This window comes from Heterocephalus glaber, unplaced genomic scaffold, assembly GCF_053883595.1.
Source record: "Heterocephalus glaber isolate CG9 unplaced genomic scaffold, H.glaber_assembly_v1.0 deba00001531, whole genome shotgun sequence".
Lineage (NCBI taxonomy): Eukaryota > Metazoa > Chordata > Mammalia > Rodentia > Bathyergidae > Heterocephalus > Heterocephalus glaber.
In genome coordinates, this window is record NW_028258329.1 from 5705274 (window position 1) to 5732236 (window position 26963).

Sequence of the window (26963 nt, forward strand, 5' to 3'; positions counted from 1 at the left end):
TAAAGTCCCTTGTTACCTTTTCTACCTTGTGCACACCATGTTTCTCCTCTGCGATGCCTGTTTGCCATCCCTGCGTTGGAGCCAGCCCGTTATGGACTGAACCTCTACAAACTGTAAGCCAAATAAACCTTTTCCCTTTCAACTTTGGATGTAGGTATTTTGTCTCAGTAACGGTAAAGGCAGTATCACACGTTGGAGGCTAGCCTGGGTAAGTTAGTGAACCCTGTCTTTAAAAATACAAGACAAAACCCCCACAAATATTTATCTATCCGTGGGTTCAATTCCTAGTACTCAAAAAGACAAATTCATGTCCATTTAGAGATTGACTCTTAAAGTATTGCCAAAGCCTCACGTGAGGGCACTGGCCCACCCAGACTGTAAATACAATTAGTGCTTATCATCCGCATTAGCCTTGTAATTTAGTCGCCAATATATTAGGGTTGCCTAATGAAGCTCTTCTAGAGCAAAGTATCTGCCGGAGCCTGAGAGATTCTCGTTTGGTGAAGTGAACCCAGGAATTAGGGACAGAAAGTCAGCACGCTTGGGGCCACTTCATTATTCATCGAGATACAAATAAAATACAACAAACAGCGCGTATCATCCAGTGCGTAACATCGTGGACCACTTCTTCGCCACCCATTAAACGCTATACTGTGTGAGGAGACTGCACATCAAGCCTGCTCCCCCCTTCTTTGTGGAGACTCGAGCTGCGGGGATGCGGGTAGCTGGGCTCGCGCCCGGCGTCCGTCGAGCGCGCGGGCGCGAATGGCGGTCCCGAGTCGGTCCCGGCGGGAGGGACGCGCGGCTGGTGGAGCCTGGGGCCCACGGAACCCCTTCGGCAAAGTTCGCTCCCGACACTCACGCCCGAGACACCCTTGGACCTCAGTCCCAGCGCGGGTGCCAGAGCCCAGGCAGGCGCGGGCGGCGGGGGCGTGGCCCAACGCGGATAACGGGCTGCCTGGCCCACGCCCCCTCCACCCGGCCGCCGACCGCTCAAGCAGGCGGGGCGCTTTTTTTTCCCTAGTTAAACTTTGGCCACGTGAACCGCCCCCCATTCACTTTTGCGCCAATCGCGGGGCGCGGACGGATCCTGAGAGGGGCCACGGCTCGCCGCCGCCGGGGCTGCTTCATAACGCGCTGTGCGTGACGTGAGGGGCTCCTGTTGCAATGGCGAGCTAAGCCGGAGGATGTGCGGCTGCAGCGGCGGCACCGGCCACGAAGACGACGGGGTCGGGCGCAGCGCGAGCCGAGCCGAGTCAGCCCGGGGAACGCAAGCAGGGCCGCAGGGGAGCCCGGGCTCAGCTGCCACTGCCGTCGCTGTCGCGCTGGCCCCGCGTCCCAGCGCGCGAGCAGGAGGAGCCGCGGCCGCCGCCTCGCGCTCGAGCCGCCGCCGGCGCGCGCCGGGCATGGTCCCCTCTTAAAGGCGCAGGCCGCGGCGGCGAGGCGGGCGTTCGGAACAAAGCGGCGGCGCGGGGCCTGCGGGCGGCTCGGGGGCCGCGATGGGCGCGGCGGGCCCTCGGGGGCCGCGGCGCTTCCCGGGCCGGGCCTCGCGGCGCTAGGACGGGCTGAGGCGCGGAGCCTGCGGCGGCGGCCCGGCGGGCGAGGGGCGCGGGCATGGCCGCGCGCGGCCGGCGCGCCTGGCTCAGCGTGCTGCTCGGGCTCGTGCTGGGCTTCGTGCTGGCCTCGCGCCTCGTCCTGCCCCGCGCCTCCGAGCTGAAGCGAGCGGGCCCGCGGCGCCGCGCCGGCCTCGAGGGATGCCGCTCGGCGCAGGCTGCGGCTTCCCAGGCCGGCGGGGCGCGCGGCGACGCGCGCGGGGTGCAGCCTTGGCCGCAAGGCGCGGGCCCGGATGGCGGCCAGCGCGACGGCAACTTTATCTTTGTGGGAGTCATGACCGCCCAGAAATACCTGCAGACCCGCGCCGTGGCCGCACACAGGTGAGCCCCTGCTCAGGCGCCGCCTCCCGCCTCAGCATCCAGCATCCGGGCGGCCAGCCCTACTCCTACCCCTGGCTCCCGCCTCTGCCTGCTTCCCACACCCAGGCTCCCGGGCTTCCCTTGGCGATGCCCGACCTTGGTAGCAGAAGCGAGAGGCGGGATGCTGAGCGCGGTGCTCACGAGCGCTGGCTGGGTAGATGGACTAGGCTAACTGGCACCTCTCTGGGCGTGGCTCTCGTCCTGGCCTTGAACGAGGTGTTTGAGTATTCCAGGTGCAAGCTTTCTCTTTTGTTAAAGGGGCCTCACCGAGTGGGCTGCCTCCTATGGTTGTGGGAAAACTCACAGCACAGTACTGTACCTGTGATAGTGGTTGCAGTGAGGTTACAATTTGATTTTCTAAAATGTGCACCTTTGCCGTTGCAAAGCTAGATCCCACGTAAATTAATGTGGCTGGAGCTTTTCCGTAGCATACTTTTAGGTTTTACTGTTAGAAGTACTGTATTTCTGTAAGTGAAAGAGGGTTCCCACTCTGCAGTTGACCATGCCAGTCTGTCGAAGGAAGAGAAAGGACCTTGGGGGGAAGGCAGTTCCCGTGGTGGGTTCAATGGACGACTGCATTCCGGTGTTCATTAGCTCAGTTAAAGTCATGTTAACTCAAAGTGATGAAATGTTATCCAGTAACTAGGCTCTAGTTGGCAAAATGAGTCATAAATGTGGCTGCAATCATTTTCAGGATTAACAAAAGGATTAGCCAAAGTAGTCTTAGGTGATTTTGGAATGGCAAGCATGGTTAGAATCAAATTTGTATTGGAGTAATTTTAAAGTAGGAGACGGGTGTAGACTCAGTAAAGGGACTTGGTGGACTTATGCGTGAGAAGTACAGAAACACTGTACGGATAACGTTTGGAGTTCAGCCACAGAACAAACCAGTGTCAGGAATGGTTTCAGAGCACTAATGATGTGGGAATGAACTTGTGGAGCAGTCCGTGCTGAATAGGGATTTGCTAGTTGCTGTTTTTTCTTAATGTATAAATAATACCTTTAGGACTTCAGCTTTTAAGGGCAGTGTTGGTCTAAATTTTCAGGCGCTAGGTATGACAAGGGCAGAGGCCTATACCTGTATACGTATCTCCTTCCTTTTAGGAAGGAAGTAAAGATTGAGAAGATTAAAGAGCAGTAGAAAAGGGCTGTCTGGAATAGCTTGATCCCCTTTCCTACATGTTTTCCTTAAGGCTTGTGCTTATGGCCAGAGCCCACTTCTGCCAAGAACAGTCCTGAGCCACTGAAAAGCTTAGCATGCAGGTAGTGAAGATAGAGACTAATGTAGTGATTTAGGAACCTACAGATGGATGTACACCATCACTTACCTGGGATTTTGCACTCTGTCCAGAGAAACATCCACATTAGAGGGACGATGGGCCAGGGATTTAGCTCAGTGGAACCGCTGCCTGCCTCGAAACTGCAAGGTCCTGAGTTCAATCCCCATACCAAAAAAAAAAAGAAAGAAATGGAAGATGAGCCTGCTGAATTGTTTATGGTTTTTCAAATAAATCCACACACTGCAGTTTGGTGGGAGGCAATGTGCAATCACAGCCCTGGGAATGATTACCAAAGTAGTTTGTTCAAATAGCAGATTATGTGACTCTTTATCCCTGGCCCCCAACAAATATAGTTTCATGCTAACAAAATCATTGTATACAGATCAACAGGGGTCCTGTCACACCGGCAATAGCCACAAAATGGAATGCAAACTAAATGACTGCTGTTTTATACTAATCAGTGGTTACCCAAAGCCCATGCTTGATGTTCTGAATTCTGATTTCCTTTCTTATCTCTGGCTACCTCTCTTCTTAGAGGCAGGGAGATGTGTGAAGACTTTATCTCATTGTTTGTTTGTTTGTTTGTTTTTAGGTGACTGGGGAAAGTAGAAACACACAGTTTTGTCTTCTGGCCTGGGTTCTTCCTTATTTCTAATACCTCTATCTTTCTGAGAGATGAAAACCTCTTCAGGGAGATGCTGCATCCTGTCTAGTCAATTCTTCAGCTTTCTCTTCTTTATCGCTCTGATCTGAAGTGGCCCAAGAGCCTAGAGCCTGAAGGTGGTCTTATTCTTGCAGGTTAGGGTCCCTGCTTCTAAGCCTGCCTCCTGAGCTTAAATCTGCTATGGAGCTGGCACGAGATGAGAACTTTTAGGGAAGGCTTGAATCAGGATGGAGGTTATACAGTGTAGTTTATGATAACAGTTTGCTCCACTTTGCAGCCTTGGCCAAAAGTCCACACAACTGAGCTCTGAAATTGGAAATTCTGTGCTCAGTTTTGTATGGAAAGTAGGCTTGACTCTTGAATCTTCTAGCACAGGAGGAACCTTAGTTTGGAGCTGAATATGCTCAGCTTTACATTTCTCCTAAAAAGAAAACTAATTCTTTATCTTAAGAGAAAATTCTTTTGTTTTACACAAAACTATTGTTTTGTTTGTAGAATTATGAGATAACATCACTTTCAGCATAAGTGCATTGTGGTATAATGCTGAAAATGTCAGAATTCAGGTCTAGGGACTAGTAACTAGCAAGCCGTTCTGGCCAGGGGCTGTCTGAGACCTAGAAGGGAAGCTAAAAAGCCCTTGAAAAATCCGAGAAGATATGCCTGTCTGGACTAAAGTTATTGCGTTTTAATGATCGAGCAGCCCAATCTTTGTGTACTTTTACCTTCTTGACTTGACATATCTTGGAATTGGGATAGGGACCACCAAGAGGTGGCAGAGCTGTGACAGCTAATAGCAGACAGGAGCCATTTCACACTGCAGGCACGTACCGGAAAAACCTAGAAGTGTAGCAGATCAGAAACCAGCCAAATCTAACTTCTGTAGATCCCAAGGAGGCACGGAGCTGTTAGGTTCATCGGACTGATCCTGATTCATGGAAACCTTCAGACGTGCTTAGGATTTATCCCTTTATAAAGCAGATCCGTTCAGGGCCCCTGTGGCTTCAGACCCTAAGTCTTGGGGACACAGCATTACAGATGGAAGGGACAGGTGCTAGTGCCCAACTAGTGATGGGCACTGTGTGTGGAGAAAATAGAGCTGGGTAAGGGCAGGGCAGTACCCTATTAGGTGGGGAAGGTGACATGGGTCTGATAAGAAACCAGTTGTGTGAATGTGATTGATAAGCAGGCAAGACGGGGAGGAGGTATAAGTCCCAAGGCCGGAGCCAGCTTGGAAAGGACACCCAGAAGGCAGTAAAAGAAAGGTGCTTGGGCCTGACAGTATTTCTAGGGGGATTTTATTCTAAGTGGATGAAAAAGCCATTGAGTGTTAAAGCAGGAAAGGGAGATGGGCATCAGGGTTCTCCGGATGAATATAGAAGATAATTAGACTCATCTGCAAAGTTATTGTATTCTAGGTAATTTTGCTTTACAATGATATCAGGACTCCTGAGAACTAATTTATTATGCTCATTATCAACAGGCTGTGGGAACCCTAGTTCCTGTGTCTTGAGTTAAATAACTATAATTCATATTTTCTTCATATTTGTGGTTTTTTCTTAGTTCTTTGATATACAGAGTTTACATGTTCATGTAATACATAATCTATCCCTTTCTGATTTTAGATCCTTAAACTCAGAAAGTTACTGCCCTGGGGAGATTTTTTAAAAATACATTTTATTTTATTTTATCCTGCCCCCCCCAGCCTCCTCCCCTGGGGAGATTTTTAAAGGCAACATTTTTTCTGATTCTAGAAAGGGTAGGTCATTGCAAGCTCACTTTTCTCTCCAAAAACTACATTGTCTCAGCGCTGTGTGTTAAATTATCTCTCATTTCCCTACCAATTTAAAATGCCATCCTTACCATACTCAGAATTCCAGGCTGTGTTTTTGGACTTCCTATTTTGTTCCATTGATTTTTCTCTTTGTTCTTTTGCCAGTACCACCCTTTGAAGTTATTGGAGGTTGAATAATATTTTAATATTCTTTGGACAGGGTCCCCTTTGTCATCTGTTTCAAACATTTCTTGGCTGCACTTATGGGCTTTTGCTGGAAGAGTTTTGATATGATTTAGATTTTTTTAAAGTCACCATTTTGATAAAGAGAAAATGCATACACATTTAGCTTTTTAGTACATTTTAATGCCCAGAACACTGAGCTAATCCAGTACTTCTTATTTGTCTTCCTTTTTACCTCCCCAGGATTGAAGATGGAGAATGGCTTTATTCTTTCTCTCCTTTTCGAGGAGGCCTGGTTAGTTTCCCTCTGTTGCTCCGGGGTGATCAAGAGTACATATAAAGATTAGTGTCTGTCTGTAGGAGACGGTGGGAAGAAAGGGTGAGGACACTAGCCATAGACACAGGAATCCTCTTTCAGGATACTGCTGTATCAGTCAGTGACCTCTCACTAATGTGTTGAATGACGGCAGACTTCCTTTTACTAGCCTTAATGAGCTCCTCTCTATTGCTCGGAGTTCACTTCCTTCTTGAGCTAAGTAAACCATGTTTATCTTGAAATAGTTCAGAGCAGTACTTTTCTTAAGTGCAATTCACTTTGGCACATTTATGTGGAAGGCTTTTACATTGAAAATCCAAACAACCTTTAAGTGAACTTTGAGCGCAGCCTTCTTCAGGTTATAGATTACTTATGGAAAACTAGAGAAAAATGTGACCCTGAAAATGAGTATAGCTTTATACATTATGGTTCAAGATCTTGAAGCCCTGCAGCAGATGGTTGCAGGGCTGGACGTGGTTGTCCATGGGGGCTTATACGCGGGTGTATTCTCATTGCATTTCCCTGTCCATTAGTGAAGCTGCTGGTTACTTGAAAGTCAGTTACTAATACTGGGCTTCATCTGCAGGGTTTGGTCTGTGGAAAGGAATAAATGATAGTGCAAAAGAGAGGCTCACACGCCAGCTGGAGGGGACCAAGGGTGTTTCGCCCACACTCCCACTCTTTTCCCTGCCGAGTCTTGGAGGACGAGTAGAAGTTTTTGAGTCAGGCAGTAGCAGATTTCCTAAAATGTGAACTAGTAGGAGATAGTGATGAAGGTGGCTCCTTAGGGCTGCGCTGTACTGTGAGCTGTGGGCGGTGGAGGTGCAGGCAGGGACGCACAGGGCCAGGCCGAGGGAAGGCACTTGGCTGCCAGGTCTGGGAATTTGGGTCTTGTGTTATGGGTATCTAGGGCTGATGGTGGCATTTTGGCAGGCAAGTAGCTTGATATGATTTGTGTGTCTGTAGATCACTTGGCATCCTTACTATTGAGAGGGTGGCTGGAGTAGGACTCAAGGGCAAATTGGTACCTGCTGAGAGATGCATTGGCAGTACTTATCAAGAACTTTAAAATGCAGCTCTCCTGAGTTCTAACAGTTTCTCTAGAAATTTTCCAAAGCAATTTAAAAGTGTGGGGGGAAATCTGTGTATGAAGTAGGTAATTCAAGTATCTTCGTGTCCTTCGTTAGAGGGTATGGAGCATGACTGAACTGATTCACCTGTACCGTGATCTCCACTCTAGCCTTTAAAAGCGATGGGGAGGTGGGGGTGTAGCTCAGTGGTAGCACACATACCTGGCATGCACAAAGCCCTGGGTTCAATCCCCTGCACTGAAAAGAAAAGAGTGCCTGAAATACTTCTCTTGAAATGAAGACATTCAGAATTGAGACTAAGTTGTGAAATAATGTGGCAAGTATGAGTCCCTTTTTCCATCAGATTAAGCAAAATAAACTTATACATCGTGCTGCTGAATGATTTTTTAAAATTTTCTTAGCACTTTTCTATATATTCTAGTTTTTCTACAATGAACAGTTATTTTATAATAAAGCTGTATTGACACCCCCCCCCCAAAAGATGACAGCTCTTGGGAAGAACTTTAGTTAGGTTTTGATGGCATTAAACTGAAGTCGTGGGGTCCCACTGGGCAGAGCTGACCAGTTGTCTTCTTGCTCCCAGGGTCTCAAGCTGCAGGGCCATAGCAGTGGTAGTGAACCTATGGCACAAGTGCTGCAGCAGGCTCTTTGTGTCATTGAAAGCTCTAAAAGGTTCGCCATCCCTGGATCATGGGTGTGCTTCTTCTTGTTTCAGTGAGTTATAGTAGTTAATCCTGTCCTGCAGTGTAGAGTAAACATGGTTATTTGATTATTGCAAGTGTATATTCTTCAGTTATTGTAACTGCCTGCTTCTGAGTGATGTTTGGGAGAAGCAGGTGACAGCATTTATCTGTCTGCCATCTCACCATAATTCATTGTCATTTCTGAAGCATTGATAGCCACAGGATTTATTCTGTTCACAAATACATTTGTTTATAGATAGTTAAAAATAAGGGGCATTCTGGGTTGGGGATTTAGCTCAGTGATGCTACCAGCTGCCTCGCAAGCGCAAGGTCCTGAGTTCAATCCCCGGTACCAAAAAACGGTGAGGAGGGGCATTCTGCTCTGAGTTGATGTGAGGTTGGTGCTTAAGAACCTAAACCTGAGGATTATTGAAAATGTAGCCAGTAATGCCATGAAATTGTAAATTGACCCTAGGTGCAAAGACTGATTGTGTATTAAGTGTCTTTGTGTATGTTTCTGATGATAGTGTCCACAAATGAGTGGGCGGGGTTTTGAGTAGTAAACAAGATTGTCACAGAAGGAAGGTTTTAGAAGGTAGCCTTGGAGTCAGGTTTTGTGGTTTAGAGTTACATCTAACCCAGCACAGGCGCTGTCCCTGACCAGCAGACAGGTTTTGTTCTCTTGAAAAGCAGGGCAGAAGCGATTGAAGTGTGTGCTCTCCTTATCCCTGATGACTGTTTCCTCAGCCTTATCAGCAGCAAGATAGAAAAGAAATACGAGTGCTAACCCTGGAGACATGTGTGTGCCATGAAAAGCTAATAGGCTGGCCTTGGACACTGTAGAGCCAGGGCTGTGTGCATTCTGCCCTCCATGCTTATTAGCTTTATGACCTTGGGCAAGTTACTCACTTGGCCCTGAGCCTGTTTCCTATGGATAATGACACTCCACACATTTCTGAGAGTCCTCTAAGATTGAGTGAGTCTGATGTACTCTGGACATACTCTTAGTAAGGGTGACTGTTGGTTAGCGGGCCGATTTCAGGCAGTACCTCAATACAAGGAGACACTAATTTGCAAAGACCAGAGTGAGTTCAAGGTGGTTTTATTATTTGCATTAAACTTTATTTTTTTTTCTTAAATTTGAAAATTTAGATTTTGTTCTTTTTTTGTGTGGTGGTGGTGGTGGTGCTGAAGATTGAACCTGCAGCCTTGGCATGCTAGGCAGGTGCTGTACCACTGAGCCTTTTTATTTGGAGCTAATTAGAAACCCAGCAAAACATAGATTCAGGCAGGCCTGAAAATGTGCTCCCTGTTTATTTCTATCCCTTCGAGTTATTTGCATGATTACACTTTTAAAAGTACAGCAACAATATGCAAATTAAGCAGAACAGCTCTGCAGTAAAGTTTGGAAATGTATCTGGAGGTCAGAATTTATCTTCTGTCATTTACACTCTGAGTTTGAATTCTTTTTTTTTTTTGAGTTTGAATTCTTAAATTTCAAAAAGTATATTTGTGGTCCCTATACATGACTATTCCCATTGTATGTTGTGAACCTAGATTCAAAGGGCAGGTTAGTCTTAGCTCTTAATACCTTAGAAATGCTTTCTGGGCCGGTGGCCAGGCCATTGTTGAAGTGGGAAGTTGTAATCCACACTGCCAACAGCTTAATTGAGAAGAAAAATACTCTTTAATGCTAGCTTTCCCTGTAAGTCTTATTTTTTAGGATCAACACCAGAGAGTTTAATTTGACATGTTTTTAAAAACAATTTCCCCACTATTTGTGATCTGTTAGATTTCCCCACATATTCCAGAAAGGATTTGAGATTAGTCACATCTTAAGGACGGTGAGTCAGTTAAAGATTTTAAAAGAGGAAGCCACATACCTGGAAACCACATGTGCTCAGAAAGGTGAAACTCTAAGTACATCAGATTCAGAGCGCCCTATGCTGAGGCGGAGGACAGAGATAGCGAACCAACTAATGCTAGGCAGCCTTGGGGGCCTCTGAATTTTCACCACGTCCATGCCTGATCTGCCTACCATTGGGGAACAGCACCTCCATGCGCTTTGGGGAGGATAAACTCATAGACTGCTGCTCCATCAGACTGTGTTCCTACAAAATACTGCATTTGTCCTGCTTTCTCACGGTGGGCCTGGGGAGGAATCGCCCGTGGTCTAAGTGTCTGAAGTCGACCTTCTACTTACGTCTGAACAACAGGACAGCCTCGCAACTTCCGGTAGCCCCCAGCAGCAGGTATCTGAATGAATGTGGACCTACCATTACCACATGTGCCCGTCACGTGATGGCACAGAAGCTCCGCGCACGATCTCTCCTGGTCGAGTGGACGTCTCCTAAGAGTCCTGCTCTGACTGGCCAGGGTTTGCCCTGGGCATAGACCTGGGTGGGGCGGCCTCTGCCAGTATTGTGCCATTCGTGCCTTGCTCTGGGTTTCGTGCTCTTTTTTTTCCTAGGGCTCATTGTCTTCCTGTCTCCCATGCTCATCTCTCTTTGCCATCATTTGCTTGCTCATCCTGGTTGTCTTAAACCCTTGCTGTAAGAGGGAAGAAGATACCTACTTGCAGTTCCTAACATCCATTCATTGAGCAAAGGAAAGCCTGTAGCCTCCCTTTTTCTTTGAATCTAGCTTGAGTTGATTTTATGCTTCATTTTAGCCAAAAGGCCCGAGAAGCCACAACTGAGGTGATTTTATTGTGAGCCCTTTCAAATTTAGCACTCTGAGTAGCAATGTATGTCATAGTGGTTTGGGGGAACTTAGAGAAAATCTCCCCACCTTTTTAATGATAAAAATTAATATAACAAAATGAAACTTTAAAAAAAGGAACTCAGTCATACTCCATTTTTCCTTCGGTTTTTGTCAGAGATGTTTTTGTTACAAAAGTAAAACTCTGTTGTCAAATACTTTGATTTCTTTGTGTGCTTGTTAGCTGAAAGCTTTCTTCCAGTTAAATTTTTCTCTAATTCCTCCATATATATGCATATTATATATATAGTATATATTATATATATCGAAATTTAGAAAGTCAAGGAAATACACAAAAAATTCTTCAAATTCTTTATGAAGAAATAACCACAATGAGTGCTTTGGAGTACAGGTAATTTTATTTTTGTGTGTCTACCTTTGTTCTTTTTTTTTTTTTTTTTGCATCAGGGATTGAACTTGGGTCCTTACGCTTGCGAGGCAGGCAGCAGAACCACTGAGCTAAATCCCCAGCCCCTTTGTTCTTTTAATAAGCATGTCACAAGCTTATATTGTTACTTTTCAAACTGACCATATATTATGACTGTGATTGTGTTGTGGCACAGTGATTGTGCTATCAAGTTTTGGACAAAAATGAGTTTAACATAGTGTTCCTCAAAATGACACTGAAGAGGGGCCGGGGATTTAGCTCAGTGGTTCCGCCGCCTGCCTCGCAAGCGCAAGGTCCTGAGTTCGATCCCCGGTACCCCCCCCCAAAAAAAAGACACTGAAAAGAAATGGACACTACAATACCAAGGCCTGACATAACATTAGGCATTCCTTCGCTAAGCTAGTATCAATCTAGCTGCATTACTTAACATGCTCTAACTTGGTACAGGGATAGTGTTTAAGAATCTAGAGGAATGGAAGATTTGCTTGGCACTTTCAGATTTCAGCTACCTTATCTAGGCTCTAGAAAGAGTTGGGTATCAGTCCATTGGAAATTGAGCTTTCTGGCAAGGGCCTCTAAGGTACTCTGTTGTTTCCGTTAAGAGCTCCGCTGACATGTGTTGATGGCCAAGTTGACATTTGCTTATGAAAATTCTGGAACTTGACCTGTTTCTATCACAGAAGGAGGGCCAGCTTGTTCAGCAACATTTCCTTCAATTCTTTGAAATTATTAATGTATCCCTGCTCTTCCTCCCCCAGGATGGTGTATTAAGTTACGTTCTAGAAGTTGTTCACTTTGTGGGGTTTAAGCTAATTGAAAAGATCATAATTTCTTAAGATTAGAGGGTGTACAAAGACTTCATGTTGGGAGAGTTCCCGCAAACCACCAGGCATTTAGAACAGAAAAGGACATGTGGTTTTTCCTTGGTTACCAAAAAAGGAACAGATAATAGTTGGGTGGAGTTACTGTGAAACTGCAGAGGCGCTTTTAAGGATGAATTTTAGGTTAGATTGTCTGTTTTAAAAATTAATTACTTTCTCTTCTTGGACAGATTGTGCCACTTGAAGTCACAGCTGAGGCAGTAACTGCATCTGTGACGGCCCTGTCACTAGTGCTTCCGGTTCCGTGTGTGTTCTGGGGCACATGAGAAGTAGGGCCCCAGTGAAATGAATTTTGATTCTTGGTCTAGTATGAAAGAAGTTTGATCCTCAGTCTAATATGAGTCTGGTGTTTTAAGTAAAAACACTTATAAAATGGAGTCTTTTTAGATTTGTACTGTGTAACATTCTGACTGGGACTGATAATAAAACAGAATTCTGATATACAAAGTTCATATCTTTAGGTTTGAGTTTTTAGCCAGAAATGTGAGAAGCATTTTCCACAATACTTACACTCCAGTGTGCAGTCTTGAAACTAACTACTCCACATTTGGCTCACACTTTCCTGTCTCCCTCACTTTTCCTTTTACTACCTTACTTTATTTGCAAACTCCTATCTTCCCTAATAAGAAGTCATACTGATATAGTGCCAGGCAAACTTCTAAGCACTTATACTAATTCATTTAACTCTTGGGTACTATTGTTATCCTTTAAGGCAGATACAAATATTGATTGATTGATTGATTGACAGATTGGCCGAGTCTTGGTATGTAGTTCAGGCTGACCTTCAAGTCACTATGTAGCCCAGGGTGGCCTCGAACTTAACAGTGATCTCCTGCCTCAGCTTCGCAAGTGCTGGGATCACAGGCATGCACCACCATGCATGGTGGCAGATATGCTATTGTTACCTTCAGATTACAGATAAGGAAACCCAAGGATAACTTGGCCCAAAAATAACTTGGCCAAAGTAGTCAGGATTCTCGCTCTAGTGGCCCGATTCCAGAACCTATGCCCTGTAGATTATTGCCTCTTTAATAGGTTGTCCCATTGGTGGCAGGAATTAGCAACTTCATCTCCGAAATAATACTGTGGAGCATTAGTGTTTTCTTGGCTTCTGGGGTTGACTGCTTTAGGTACTCATTTAACTTGGTTTGTTTTCAAAGTCATTTTAGTTCACTGGCATGGCATGGCATGGCATGTATTAATAAGTTGCTTTTATTCATTATGTTTTGAAGTCCGTCATAAGATAATATAAACTACTTAGAATTAAATTTCAGAAGTACCATGAATAGAAATACACTTGAACTCCAGCAAGCTTGTGCTCCCCATGAGTTAGTGTTCTCTTGTTTCCTTTGAGTGTGTCCATTTTGTACAGGTGGGGATTGTAAGAAAGATGGCTGTGGCTGATGGGAAGTGATGGGAAGTTCATCTGGAAATGTTTTCTTTAAGTGACATCTTTAAGTCACTTGCTGTAGGAGTGGGCAGTATTCAGTCCACACATTTACTGACTTTTATTATGTGTCAGCCATTGAAATCATTTACATTTTCAAAGAATTATTGTGACTTCCAAACAAAATCATTTCTGCATAAGGAGAGGGGAATCAGACTCCGTGACTTGCATGGGAGTCAGGTTAGTGTTGTCATCACTGACTTCTGAGTTGGAGTAGGGCTGGGGAATCATTTCCCCTCTGTGTGTGACCACGTTACAGAGTCTATGACCACGTAACACATTCTATGTGTGATGCAGTTCATTCACATTTGTAAAAGACTTGTCCTTTTATAAGTAGGTTTTGTTTTTCTTTACACTAATTGCCTCATTCCTACTGTATTTACTTTACTATTTTTTAAAAGGAGTATTCCTTTGTAAAAATGAAATACAGTGTTTGATATAGTATTGGTAATACCATAGAGTTCTATGGGTGCCACATTTGTTCTTGGTTCTTTGTTAAACACTTAAGTGGCATAGAATATATAATTTTAAATCCTTAGGCATTACAGGAAAACACTAATACCATAGTGATTTATTCTTTTTTTTTGGTACCGGGGATCGAACTCGGGTCCTTACACCTGCACAACAGGCGGTGAAACCACTGAGCTAAATCCCTGGCCCATGATTTATCCATTTTAAGATGTACTTTTTTAACATCTCTGAAATTAGAATGGAGTTTACAGTTGTGGCATAATGGGACAATAATCAGCAGTGTTTTTCTTGGTTATTGGTGGATGAGGTAATGGTACACCTTATGATTAACATCCTAGATTTAAGGAAAAACAGTGTAGTTACTCCTTGGACTTTTTGAGGGGCATGTTTGGTAGAAAGTTGAATCTTTGGATTTTTCTTCTGTTTGAATGAGAAAAGTTTGAAGTCATTTTTGTATTTCTTACTTTTTGTTAAAGAAATGAAAGCCAGTCATTTGTTTTCCAAGTACTTCATTGTAAATTATTTTTAAGATTACGGAAGTAATACCATGATTGAGAATTTAAGTTTTGCAAGATGAAAAAATTTCTGGAGTTGAACGATGGTAATGGTTGCGCGCAATGTGGATTACTTAAAGCCACCGAGCTACAAGTGGTAAATTTGATGTATATCGTATCACAGATTTTTCTCCAAGATAACTAATGTGATTAACTTATAAAAATTTCCCTTGATATCGAGTTGCACAAAGAGTGAAAGTTATCTGTCTCTACTCCCCTATGCCCTCCCAGCGTCCCAACTTCTCTGTACCTCCTCCCCAGTTTTGACATATCTTTTCGGGTAATCACCTAAGTCTTCCCATTAATGACATGTATGTTTGTGTTTAACTGATCTGTCAAGTCACTTTTTCACTGTGTAAATACAGTTCTAACAGTTAAGTAAAGTAAAACTTACTAAGGAGAACGTCATTTGGAATCTGCTTTTTAAATTTTTCTTAAAATTAAATTTACTGCAAGTTGAACATACCTAACCTGGAAATCTGCTGTGCTCTGAAATACAGTGAAACTTTGAGTGCAATGCTCAAATCTGCCAGTGTCAGATTTCAGTATTTTGAATTTTTAGATAAGGGGTGCTCTGCTAATAAAGTCTATGCACATATTTTAAAATTAAAAAAAAAAATTTCAAACACTTCTGATCCCAGGCATTTTGGATAAGGGACACTCAGTCTGTATTTTATTTTTTCTCCATTATGTATTTTTCTTGGAAAGTAGTCTGTAAATAAATTATTGTGGGTGGAAACTACTTCAGAAGTATAAGGAAAAAGGCAAACACTATAGCCTCAATTTAGTTGTACAGCTGAAGGATGCCCTGTTTCCTTCAGATTGACCATTAATCTTCCTTCTTTCCATGGGTGAACAGCTCCCTTGCAGACACTGGGCTGCTTCTGTAGTTTAACTGATCTTCCTGCATCTGTTCAGGCTTCCTTCAATCTTTGCTGCGCTCTGGACATTTCAGCATGCATATCGTTCATCTCATCTCTTCTGCTCTGTTTGCTTTGGTGGCTTCTGTAGCATAAAGGCCCTCAATTTCCACTGGACTTTGCCAGGCCTTTCAGAGTCCTTCCGGCTCTCCACTTGACAGGCCTTCCCCCTAGTACTCTGCATTCTGGGTTTGCCTTGTCATTGGTGTTCACCCCATCTCAGGGAAGCATTTATATTCTCTCTCTCTCTCTCTCTCTCTCTCTAGCTGATTTTCTCTGTTGTATTTGTCCTGTCCACAGTGACAGAGCAGTTTTATTTTATATACATTTGATTTAGCAGCATGCATCTTAGTCTGTAATATTATATGATGAAAATAAAGGTATTTATTTGCCCAACATGAACATTGAATGTTTGGCATGCACTTTAACAGTTTAAAGCTATATAAATTGAAAGTTTTAGATGTAGCTCACAAATCTATTTTTGCATTTAGTTTTACTGCCTTACATATAACAATTGAAGACTTAGTGCTTCTTAATTAGTTTTATTGATTATCGTCACCTCTTTCATACAGTTGCCTCCCTATTCTTTAGTTATTTTTACTTTATGTTCTCTGGTGGCTGTAGTAAATCTGGGAAGCATCCTCTATTCTGCAGGTCTCCTTTACCTGTCATACTGCTTTCTTACAGCCTGTATTTTAGTTCAGGATAGTGTGACTGTCCTGATGAATGCCTGTCTCCCCAGTGTCAGCTCTGTGAGTCAGAATGCTGTTTTTGTTCACCATTGCATCCCTCTTGTTTAGCATGTCCTTGGCAGTTGTTGAGCATTCAGAGAAAATTTGTTGAGTGAACAGTTTGATTTGTTTGTTTTATAGAGCTGAGTTCTTTGTTAGTAGGGGTTGGTAGTATCAGAAAATTAACCCAACTACCTTGATGCCCCAGCAGTTTGGTTTTCAGGCATAACTAAAATTTAGTGACTATTTTAACAGGCTATCCTTCATTTGGGGTGGGGTTTGTTTAAAAATGAATTTGGACTTTGTAGTACTGTACCTGGTAGCCTGGGCTTTGACCAGAGGAAGCAAGCAGCCCAGGTAGGTAAAGCCATTACACATGGTGATTCAAAATAAGCAGGTGTGTGAATTTCTGAAAATAAGTTTGGGACAAACTGTTCTCTAATTGATGTTTATTTTAATTCCAGAACGTGGTCCAAGACAATTCCTGGGAAAGTTGAATTCTTCTCTAGTGAGGGTTCAGATACATCTATACCAATTCCGATAGTGCCACTACGGGGCGTAGATGACTCCTACCCACCCCAGAAGAAGTCTTTTATGATGCTCAAGTACATGCATGACCACTACTTGGACAAGTATGAATGGTTTATGAGAGCAGATGATGATGTTTACATCAAAGGAGATCGTCTGGAGAGTTTTCTGAGGAGTTTGAATAGCAGTGAACCCCTCTTTCTTGGGCAGACAGGACTGGGCACAACAGAAGAAATGGGGAAACTGGCCCTTGAGCCCGGTGAGAACTTCTGCATGGGGGGCCCTGGTGTGATCATGAGCCGAGAGGTGCTTCGGAGGACGGCCCCACACATTGGCAAGTGTCTCCGGGAGATGTACACCACCCACGAGGACGTGGAGGTGGGAAGATGTGTCCGGAGGTTCGCCGGTGTGCAGTGTGTCTGGTCTTATGAGGTAAGCGAAGTTCTTTACTGTGGGAAAAGCTGTTAATTTGGTCACTAGTTCTAAACCAGTCACAGGAAGCTGGGCTTGGCTTTTAGAGCATGCCTTCCATGCTTGTGTCTTAATACTTGGGTTAATAAATGACAACTGGGCTTACTGAAAACCTATGGTTTGCTGATAGTCATAGTGACATTTTCAAGATTATCCAGAAAATCATCTTACCTGATTTCTGCTGACCTCACAGATACAATTCTTTTTTTTTCCTTGTCTAATTTTGCTTAATTAAAAAAATTTTATTGGTGTATATTTGCCATATGTAGTGCTCACATTCATCTTAGGGAATTTGTGCCTGTACATAATATATCTTAATTCTTCTTTTTTTCTCATTCTCCTCCCCTCCCATCAAACCTTCTTCCCCTCCCCATTTACAGAAGCTTTGTTTCCCTTTTTTCCCCTTCCATTCTTTGTTTTTTTTAAATTCCTTTTCCCTTCCTTCCTTTCCCTTCCCCCTCCCTTATTCCCCTTCCCATTTGAATATGTTCTTCTGACTTTTCAATATCTGTCTTCCATTTTGGTCCTTATTTAATTACCTTTAGGGTTTTTTCACACAAGAGAAATAATGTGATTTAAACTTGTGTGTCTTATTTAAGGTGCATCCGTTTACCTACAAATGACTCAAGTTTATCCTTCTTTCTTTTTTTTTTTTCTTCCAGTAATGGGGATTGGACTCAGGATCTTGTGCTTGCGAGGGAGGCATGGCACCACTGAGCTAAATCCCCAGCCTGAGTTTATACTTCTTTATGACAGAGTAGTACTTTATTGTATATAAATACCACATTTTCTTTATCCATTCATCTGTTGATGGATATATGGGCTGTTTCCAAGATTTAGTTGTTATAAATTGTACTGCTATAAACGCAGTGTGTATTTATTGCGGTATGATGCTTTTAACTATTTGGGGAAGATGCCTAGAAGGGGAATAGCTGGGTCAAATGGAACCTCTAGTTTTAGTTTTTTGAAGAATCTCCATGCCAATTTCCACAGTGGTTGCTCCAGCCTACACTCCCACCAGCAATGGAGAAGGGTTCCTTTTTCCCCACAGCCTTTCTAGCATTTGTTATTGGTTGATTTTTTTTTTTCTTGCAGTACCAGAGCTCAAACTCAGGACCTTTGGCGGTGCCGCTGAGCTAAATCCCTGGCCCCTATTGTTTGTTTTCTTGATAGCCATTCTTTCTGGAGTGAGAAGAAATTTCAGTGTTATTTTGCATTTCTTGAATGACCAGTGATGTTGAGCATTTTTTCATGTATTTATTTGCTGTTTGTACTTCTTCATCTGAGAAGTGTCTGTTCATTTCAGATGCCCATTTTTGGATTTGGTCTTTAAATTTGGAGGGTCTGATGTTTTGGAGCAGTAGCTGGTAAAAGATTTTTTTCATTCTCTAAGTTGTCTCTTCACTCTGTTAGTGATTTCTTTGGCTGTGCAGAAGCTTTTTAATTGGATGTGATCCCGGTTGATTCTTTATAATGTTGCCTGTGTGATTGGGGTTTTGTTCATAAAGTCCTTGCCGACACCTCTTTCTTCTAGAGTTTTACCTATTCTGTCCAGCATATTGTTTCTCTTTTTATATTTAGATCGTTGATCAATTTCTATTTTAGTTTAGTGCATGGTAAGTGATATCAGTCTAGCTTTAATTTTCAGCATGTGGAAAGCCAGTTTTCCCAGCACCATTTATGAAAGAGGCTGTCTTTCTTCTGATGAAGGTGTTTGGCTCCTTTGTCAAAGATGAGGTGGCTGAGTGTGCTTGGAATTGTTTCCGGATCTTCTATTCTGTTCCATTTGTCCATTGCCAGTTCTGTTCATCGCCAGTATGATGCTTTTTTCTTTTTTAAATCACAGTAGCTTGGTAGCATGCACAGATGTAATTCTAAGGGTTTGGGATACTTTCCTGTCCCTGGTACCCCACAGACCTGACCACTCTCATCAGGTCATGGTGACCAACACAGAAACTTACATATTATGAATTTATAAAATAATTAGTGAGGTGAAAATGGCTTTGCATTTATTTTGAATCTTGTGGACTTAGGGGTGTAGCTCAGTGGTAGAACATCTACTTAGCATGTGTGAGGCCTTTGGTTTAATCTGTTGCACCATAAATAAAAAACTTTATGAACTTTGACCTTCTAGATAGTTACTACAATTTGTGATTTACAGTACAGTGGTTCCTTTCAGTCTCCGTGGTAGGCAGTTTCTGAGTTGTCTTGACACATGCGTGAAGCCTTTTAAAGAAAGTCTACTTTCAATGTTTTCGCTTTCACACTTCCAGAGGATATGAGTTAGCTTTTGACTTTTGTCTGCTTTTATGCTGGCAGGCGTGCATCTCTTATGTCCAGTCTCAGGATCCAGTGACAGAGGGAAGAAAATTCTTTAGGTTGTGTTTAGATTGATAAACTACTCAAGTTGCAAAGAGCAGAGTGAATTATTGGGGCTTCTGCCCAAGAGAAAGAATGCACTTTCTGCTTTGAACTGCTAACTCTTTCACTGAGTTAATTTTCCGGAGTATTTGGATGAGGAAACAGTATTCTTGTCTATACTTGCCTTCCCACCAGGCTTTTAAATGTTTTCAAATCATTCTATTTCTTTTGTTTGAGTTTTCAGGGACATGGCATTTTCAAGTACATAAGGAATTGCCTTCATGTAATTTTAATTATAAATTCACAGAGATAGTTGTTAAATCCTAAATGTGATCTGAGTAAAACATTTAATTTCTGTGCACCTTGCACTCCTTTCTCCCCCCCCCCCCACCCTGCCCAGTGTGTAAGCGATTGCTTGCTGAGCCTACGGGTTCTCTCTTGTCATGGAGGTTTGCACCAAGGAAAACCAGTTCAGAATTTCATGCCATGTTAAGCAAAATACATTTGGCAGTATTTCTGCATTTTCTCCATGCTTAATTAAGTAGTTACAACCTTAACAAATTTCATTGTGGCCAAAATATGTAATGGTTTGTGTATTTTGGAATACTTTTTCCTGACCTCAATCACTGAAAAGCAAACTTTGTTACTGGAATTGTAGAGGACAAGCCTACTTTTGAGTGAGAAGTTAAAAAAAATGTGCCCTGGTATAGTCATTAATATCTGATACCAGAAGAGCCAGAATCATGAGTTAGATCAAGACCTTTAACCTCCTGTCAGTGACATGATGCAGTTGGAAACCTAGTGCTGGGGGTGTTGGGAGACTGTTTGGGGCTAGTTTTCTGGTTGGGCTGCAACGTAACAATGGTTTCTAATACCCTAGGCAGAGTGCTCTTTGAAATCATCCTGTCTGGATGCTTTGGAGCAGCCTCCTTTAAACCTGATGCTCTTTGTAAATGGCCTGGTTAGCTGAGGAGACCTGGTTGGTAAAGGAGCCCCTCCCTGCGTATTTCCCTGCCTCCTGCCTTGGGAGCTGGGTTAGGGATAGCAGCAGGCAGGAGGATTTCCCTAGACATGTGTGCAGTCAGTCAGGGCATCCCTGCTGCTTTGCAGTTCTTAAATGCCTTATGATGACACAGTTTTTTAACAAACCCTGCTGGCTTGCTTTCCCCTGGTCTTGTGCCAGGTGTCCTCCCACCAGCAATCTGAGAGGTTTTTTTTTTTCTATCTTCCATGAGTCCCCTGTTCATGTTCTTGGCTCATTTTACTTTTGGAATATTGGCTGTCTCAGGGTTTTATTGGAATACTTTTTCAATACTCTGGACAGAGTTTCTTCTCCTAGACTATGGCTTGTGTTTTAATCTTCATTGTGGATTTTTTATTGTAGACAAATTGTGAGTTTAAGTCTATCTTATGATTCTTTTCCTTGATGGTGTGTACTCTTTAGTATCTTAAGACATTCTTCCCTTCCTTGAGTCACAAAGATTTCTCCTACGTTTCCGTATGTTTAAAATTTTCCTTTTACATGTAGTTCTTCATTATCACTTTTAAGGGATTATACACATTTTATTCAACCTTTGACACCCCCCACCCCCTTGGTAAACCTTTAAGAGCTTCTAACCTGTTAGGATTTATCGTGTATTCACCACTCAGATGAGGTTAATCCTGTGGATGAGGAACTTCCTGTAAATCTAGTTTCTCCATTAAGGCTCACCTTATGAGAGATAATTGAAGTAGAGTCATTGGTAAAGACAATTAAGCTAAGCTTTGGGTCTTGGAAGGTACTTATTTTGCTTTATTGAAAACCTAGCCAGAAGGTGTGGGGTTTTTTTCCTTTGCAAATAGAAAAAATGCCTTGGTTAATATCCATATAATTACAATGACTCAGGAGCAGCCATCACAATCAAAACCCAGATTTATTTCTGAGCTTGTTTTGATTATTACTGATGATTATTTATTAATAAATGGCTTTTAAAACTATTCGAAAATAATTTTAAATTCTCAAAATTTACAGAAGAGTGATAGTAGGGCCTGGCAGCCGTTCATTACACTGTGCTGCAGAAAGTGAGAGGAGCTAGTCAGGCCTGGTTCTCCCCTGTCATGTAGAGAGGCAGACTTGGCGTTATTAAGTTGGTTGAGACTTTCTTGAGAAAGATTAAAAAATTTGAAAATGTTAGGTGAATATATAAAATACACTGTTCTTTTAATGAGTGAAAGTCACCCATTCATTTTATTTTTTACTTGACATATATACTGTATCTATGGAAAAATGCATAGATTGTAAGTGTAGAACTTTGAATTTTCACAAACTGAACAATTGAGTAACAGCGCCCAAATCTTTGTTATTTTGACACCTCCTTTGCCTAGTAACAAAGGCATCTTGGGTAGAATATAATATTACTTAATGAAGTTGAAGATGGGCAAAGATGGATTTAACAAGTTTTAAAAAGCCAACATCTTTAATAGTTAATGCTGTCACAAGATTTAAAATTCTGAAGTGCCAAGGGCCTACAGGGATAAGGCCCTCCGCCTCTATCTAGCTTCTGGATTCCCCAGAAGTCAATCACCGTAGTGCAACAGAGTGTCATGGGGTGTATCATATAATATACAAGATGTAAAGTTTTATAGAACAGTAGCGTATTATGCATAGTCTACATCTTGGTGCTTTTCACTTAAAGTTTTGGGAAGATTTTCCATTTGGTGCATAAAAAGCTTTATCTTTTGTATGGGCATTAGGCTATTTTCAGTTCTTTTCAGCAGTTTTCCTAATCAATCACTTTAACACCTCCCAACCTTTTTTTTTTTTTTTTTTTACATCATGGCACTTAACGTACGCTGAGCAGACTGCTTCCAGAGGCTCCTGCTACCCCAACCCCTAACTGCTGCTCCCCATCCTCAGCCTGGAGGGGTGACTGTCTGGGCAATACCCTTGCATACCAGGATACACAATTGTGAAGCTCTGGCAGTAACTAGCAATAGTAAATGAGGACCCATTAATGGCCCAAACTGCCCTCTGAACTGGTAGGAAAATTGCAAAAGAAGATTGAAAGACCTTTTTCTCCCTCAAGGACTTTGGTCTTGTTGAGGAAACAGTGACATATGCTCACAAAACAGTTGAAAGTGTGAGGCCCAGTGATGATGATTTTCAGTAAAAAAACAGCAAGATGAATTGATTTTTTTATGGACGGGATATGATCAAAGGAAATTGTAGTTTACAGCAAAATATGTGAAAGAGTCCTCCTTATTGATCTGCCTGGCTTATAAAGGAATGTGAGACATCCTTGCATCAGAAGCCTGGGGCATTGTTTTCTTTGTTCTAGTAGAAGAAATAATGTCTCCTACTGTTGGTTGTCATGGAGATGATTCATCTTCTAGTGATGCTTTCCTTGCTCATTTAGGCTGTCCATTCACCTCACTTTCAGAGCACCAGCAAGCAAGCCCCTAGGGGCTGGGACACATGGTCCAGAGACTGCACCAATGCTATGTGCTGCTGCTTCAAGGCAGGACCCTCACCACTCAGTCCAGGTTTATACTGGGCCTTATTTTTTTGTTCTTCAAGTGTAACGCTTCAGTTTCTCAGCGTCTAATGGGTTAGAAGTGGCAAATTAGCACCCAGAAAGGGGGACTGCTATATGAGACTGTGTTAGCAGTGAGTAGGGAAGGCACAAAGGGAAAGTGAGAAGCTAGAGAAAGTGAGTCCATGAGCAGCACAGCTGTCTAAGACCAACTGTTGTGCTATGGAGTTCTAACTTCATTCCATTATAACTGTAGGATATGTTCTGTGTGGTTGTTGTTATTTTAATTTACTGAGACTCTTCATGCCTAATATGTGGTCTGTCCTGGAGAATGTTCCATGTGCTCTTCAGGGAGTGCTGCTTTTGAATGGATATCTGTCAGGTCTAGAAAGTTTATTATGTTGATCAAATCTTCTCTTTTCTTGGTGATTGTTTTTTCTTTTTTGGCCTAATGTTCTGTCCAGTGTTGAAAATGCGTATTGAAGTCTCCAATATTGTTGAATTATCTGTTTCCCCCTTCAGCTCTATCAGCCTTTTTCCTTCATTTATTTTGGGGCTACGCTTTCCAGTTCATATATATTTATAATCACTGTATGTTCCTGATGGTTGGATCCTTTTATCACTGTAAAATTCCTTGTGTCTGGTACTAATAAAACCACTCCAGCTCTCTTTTGGTATCATTTACATGGTAGATCTTTTTCTGTTCTTTTATTTGTAAAATAAATTTTCACCCTCAGTTCTGGGGATGGAATCCAGGGCCTCACACATGCTAGGCAAGCATTCTACCACTGAGCTTTTCCCCAGCACTTTTCATTTTGAGACAAGGTCTTGTTAAGTTGCCCAGCCTGGCCTCACACTTGCCATCCTCCTGCCTATGGGTAGCTAGGATTACAGGCATATATCATTATATCAGGCTTTGTCTTTTTACTTTTAAATTTATTTGTTTTTATTCTTGATAAGTCTCTTAAACTGCCGAGGCTGTGCTTGAACTTTGAATCCTCCTGCCTCAGCCTCCCAAAGTGCTGGGGTTGTACCTACCCATGCCTACCATACCTACCCATTTTGACTGCTTTTCCCACCTGTGTATGAGCCATACTTTCTTGTTTCTTTGCATGTCTCATAATTTTTTTTGTCGGAAACTGGACATTTATTATTTTAAAATATGGTAACTCTAGAAACCATATTCGGTCTTTTCCCCCTTGTTAGTGTTTGCTTAGTGACTTTCAGAACTAATTCCATAGTCTGTGTATTCTTTTTTGTGTGCCACTGAAGTTCCACTTAGAGCTTTAGTGCTTAGTGCTCAGCTAATGATTGGGTAGAGATCTCCTTTGATGCCTAGAAATAACAAGTCCGCCACTTCGCTGAGGGGCTCTGCTACCTTTTGTCTTGCCCTCAAGACTCATCGGGCAGTTGACAGTGCCACAGCCTTAGCCTTAATTCCCCGCTTGTGCATAGCCCCAGGTCAGAAAGAGATGAGCACTTAGGGCTTTCACAGGCCTTTTGTAGGCCGCACACGGCCCCACACATGAGCATGGCCTCTGCATTCCCAGTACAGAAGGGATGGGAACGGAGAGCTCCAAGTCCGGTCAGTGAAGACCGCCCTGCGAGTGAGGTCTCCCAGGGAACCTGTCAGGCAGGTCAGGCAATGATAGTTCTCTTCGAATGGGCATGGAAGGAAGCCAGGCCCTCTCTGATCCCTCCAGTGACTTCCAGGCTGCTATTTTCCCTGTTAAGTGTGGACTTTTGGTTTTCGAAGCTGGGAAAGATCTGGGAAACGTGGGTTGAAAGTAAGGTAAATTAAAAGCCACAAAGCTCAGTGTTGTTTTTGGTTTGTGTTTTGAGGCAGGGTCTCAATGTGTAGCTCAGGCTGGCCCTGAACTCAAACTGGCCTCAAACATGTGGTGATCCTCCTGCCTCAGCCTCCTGAGTGCTGGGATTACAGGCATGCGCCATCACATCCAGCTAAGTTTTGTTTTTGTTTGTTTTTAGTAAGTGTTCTCTGCTGTCTTGTATTCTGGTGGAGCTAGGCTGCGGTGAGAAGAGGCAGCAAAGAAGAGCGTGGTGTCCTGAGATGTAGCAGGGTGACTGGTGTGTGGAGTGGGGTATAAGGTGGAGGACAGTGAAAGAGGAAGCCAGTGCCACACGTGTTGGGCAGCCTGGAGGTGTGAAGGCATGTGTTTGGGGACAAGCAGGCCTGGGCTTCAAGCTTCGCTCCTCACTAGCTGTGTGGTCTTGGCAGCAAGTTACCTGACTCTCCTGGGACAGGGGTGGTTTCAAGGACTAATTGAGATAATGTGTATTGTATTATCATAGCTAGAGCAGGGCAGAGTGTTTCTGAAATGTGAGTGCCATTGGGGTGCACTTGAATATTGGAAACACAGAGCCACTCAGAACTCATTCCCTGACAGTATAGACTCTGACCAGTGTGCACACATACTTCACGGTGCTTTGTAGTAACATTGTGGTCTTGAAATCCCTGCTCTTATGTTACAGTTTAGAGAAGGCTATTTTGACAGAACAAATCAAAGTTTACCAAAAATGGAAATGTTATTTGCTTTGGATCTGTAATTAATTTGCTGGCAAAATAAAACCTTAGAGAAGTAAACATCTCTGAAATTGGATCACCATTTAGTATATCAGTGTTTTGTGGTTGTAAGAGAGGCAAACTGGTATGTCTTCATAATGTTCAAGATCAGTACAAACTTGTTAAAGGTATTCTAGGCTTTATTTATTAATCATCTGTGTTACTGAAAGATCATCTCTAGGAACTTTTAACCTATCTGTTATGTTCAGTTGACAAGAAAAAGCCTCTTAAGCACATTATCAGGAGGTAGGAATTGATACATTAATTTTTTTTTTTTTTTTTGGTGCTGGGGATCAAACTCAGAACCTTGCATTTGCGAGGCAGGCACCTGAACCACTGAGCTAAATCCCCGGCCCAGTACATTAATTTTTAAATCTTACAGCCTAGTAGCATTTCCTGTGTACTTGAAAAGGCTGAGATTACAGATACCATCATCCTAATTATTTTTTTTCTTTCTTTTTTTTTGAGGGGAGTTGAGACAGGGTCTCACCATGTAGTCCAGGCTGGTCTTGAACTCACTGTGTAGCCCAGGCTGCCCTCAAAGTCGGGGTGATCCTCCTGCCTCAGCCTCCCAAGTGCTACCATGCGTGGCTCCATCATCCTAATTCTTGTAATAGAAATGAAAACTCCACCTTTAAAAATGTACGTCAGTACTTATTGCCTCGTTAATAAACCAACAATAACCAGAGCAAAGTATTGTGAGCTAGCCAGGAAGGGTAGGAGGGCCGTGGGACAGCCACAGTGGGCTGGGTGAATTAGCGGGACAGTGTAGAGGGGCTTTGATGGCTGAGGTCATCCCCTTCTCCAAAGTAGCTGGATTTCTAGACTGTTCCACACAAAATCATGATAGTATCTTTTCACATTTTCAAGAGGTCTGGGGATAACAACAGCAGGGCTTTTTGAAGTTTTTAGTCCCGGTGTTTAAGTGAGGAAATGAAAGCGAGTGTGACCCTGATGGCAGTGGTATTGTTGGCAAAGGTGTGTTGCCAGATCAGGAATGAGGGGTGAAGTTGCGTAAAGTATGGCGTAAGGTGGTGTTTCTGAAACTTGGGTGACACAGGGACTTGTTCTCAGTGGGAAAATTGTGCACACGTGAGTTTCAGCAATTAGCAGTGCTCATGAGTTGGAGTTACTCATGGATTGGGGTTTCTCAGAGGCAAAACATTTGCAAGAGAAACCCTTGAATTGCTTTCTAAGGAGCAAATTCTCCATTCCCAAACCCAGACCCAGACTTCAAGGTTGGAGTCTCCTGATGCGCACTGCGGGCAGACATCTCTGATGATTCCTATACCTGCTAATGTTAGAGAACCATCATTGCCATTTACACATTTTTACGATTTTTTGGTACTGTGTAGAAGTTACCTATGTGTTAACTGACATGCAGTTAGCCCCCA

At 43.0% G+C, this 26963-nt stretch overlaps 1 protein-coding gene across 1 annotated transcript in view; it reads left to right on the plus strand.

Moving 5' to 3' along the window:
- Positions 1–1078: 1078 nt before the first annotated feature.
- Chsy1 (chondroitin sulfate synthase 1) overlaps positions 1079–26963 on the plus strand; it is a 61041-nt gene continuing 35156 nt past the window's right edge. The window contains exons 1-2 of the mRNA XM_004852674.3: positions 1079–1934; positions 16578–17073. Coding sequence (XP_004852731.1) covers positions 1615–1934; positions 16578–17073 — 816 coding nt within the window. The 5' untranslated portion in view covers positions 1079–1614. The remainder of the gene's footprint in view (positions 1935–16577; positions 17074–26963) is intronic.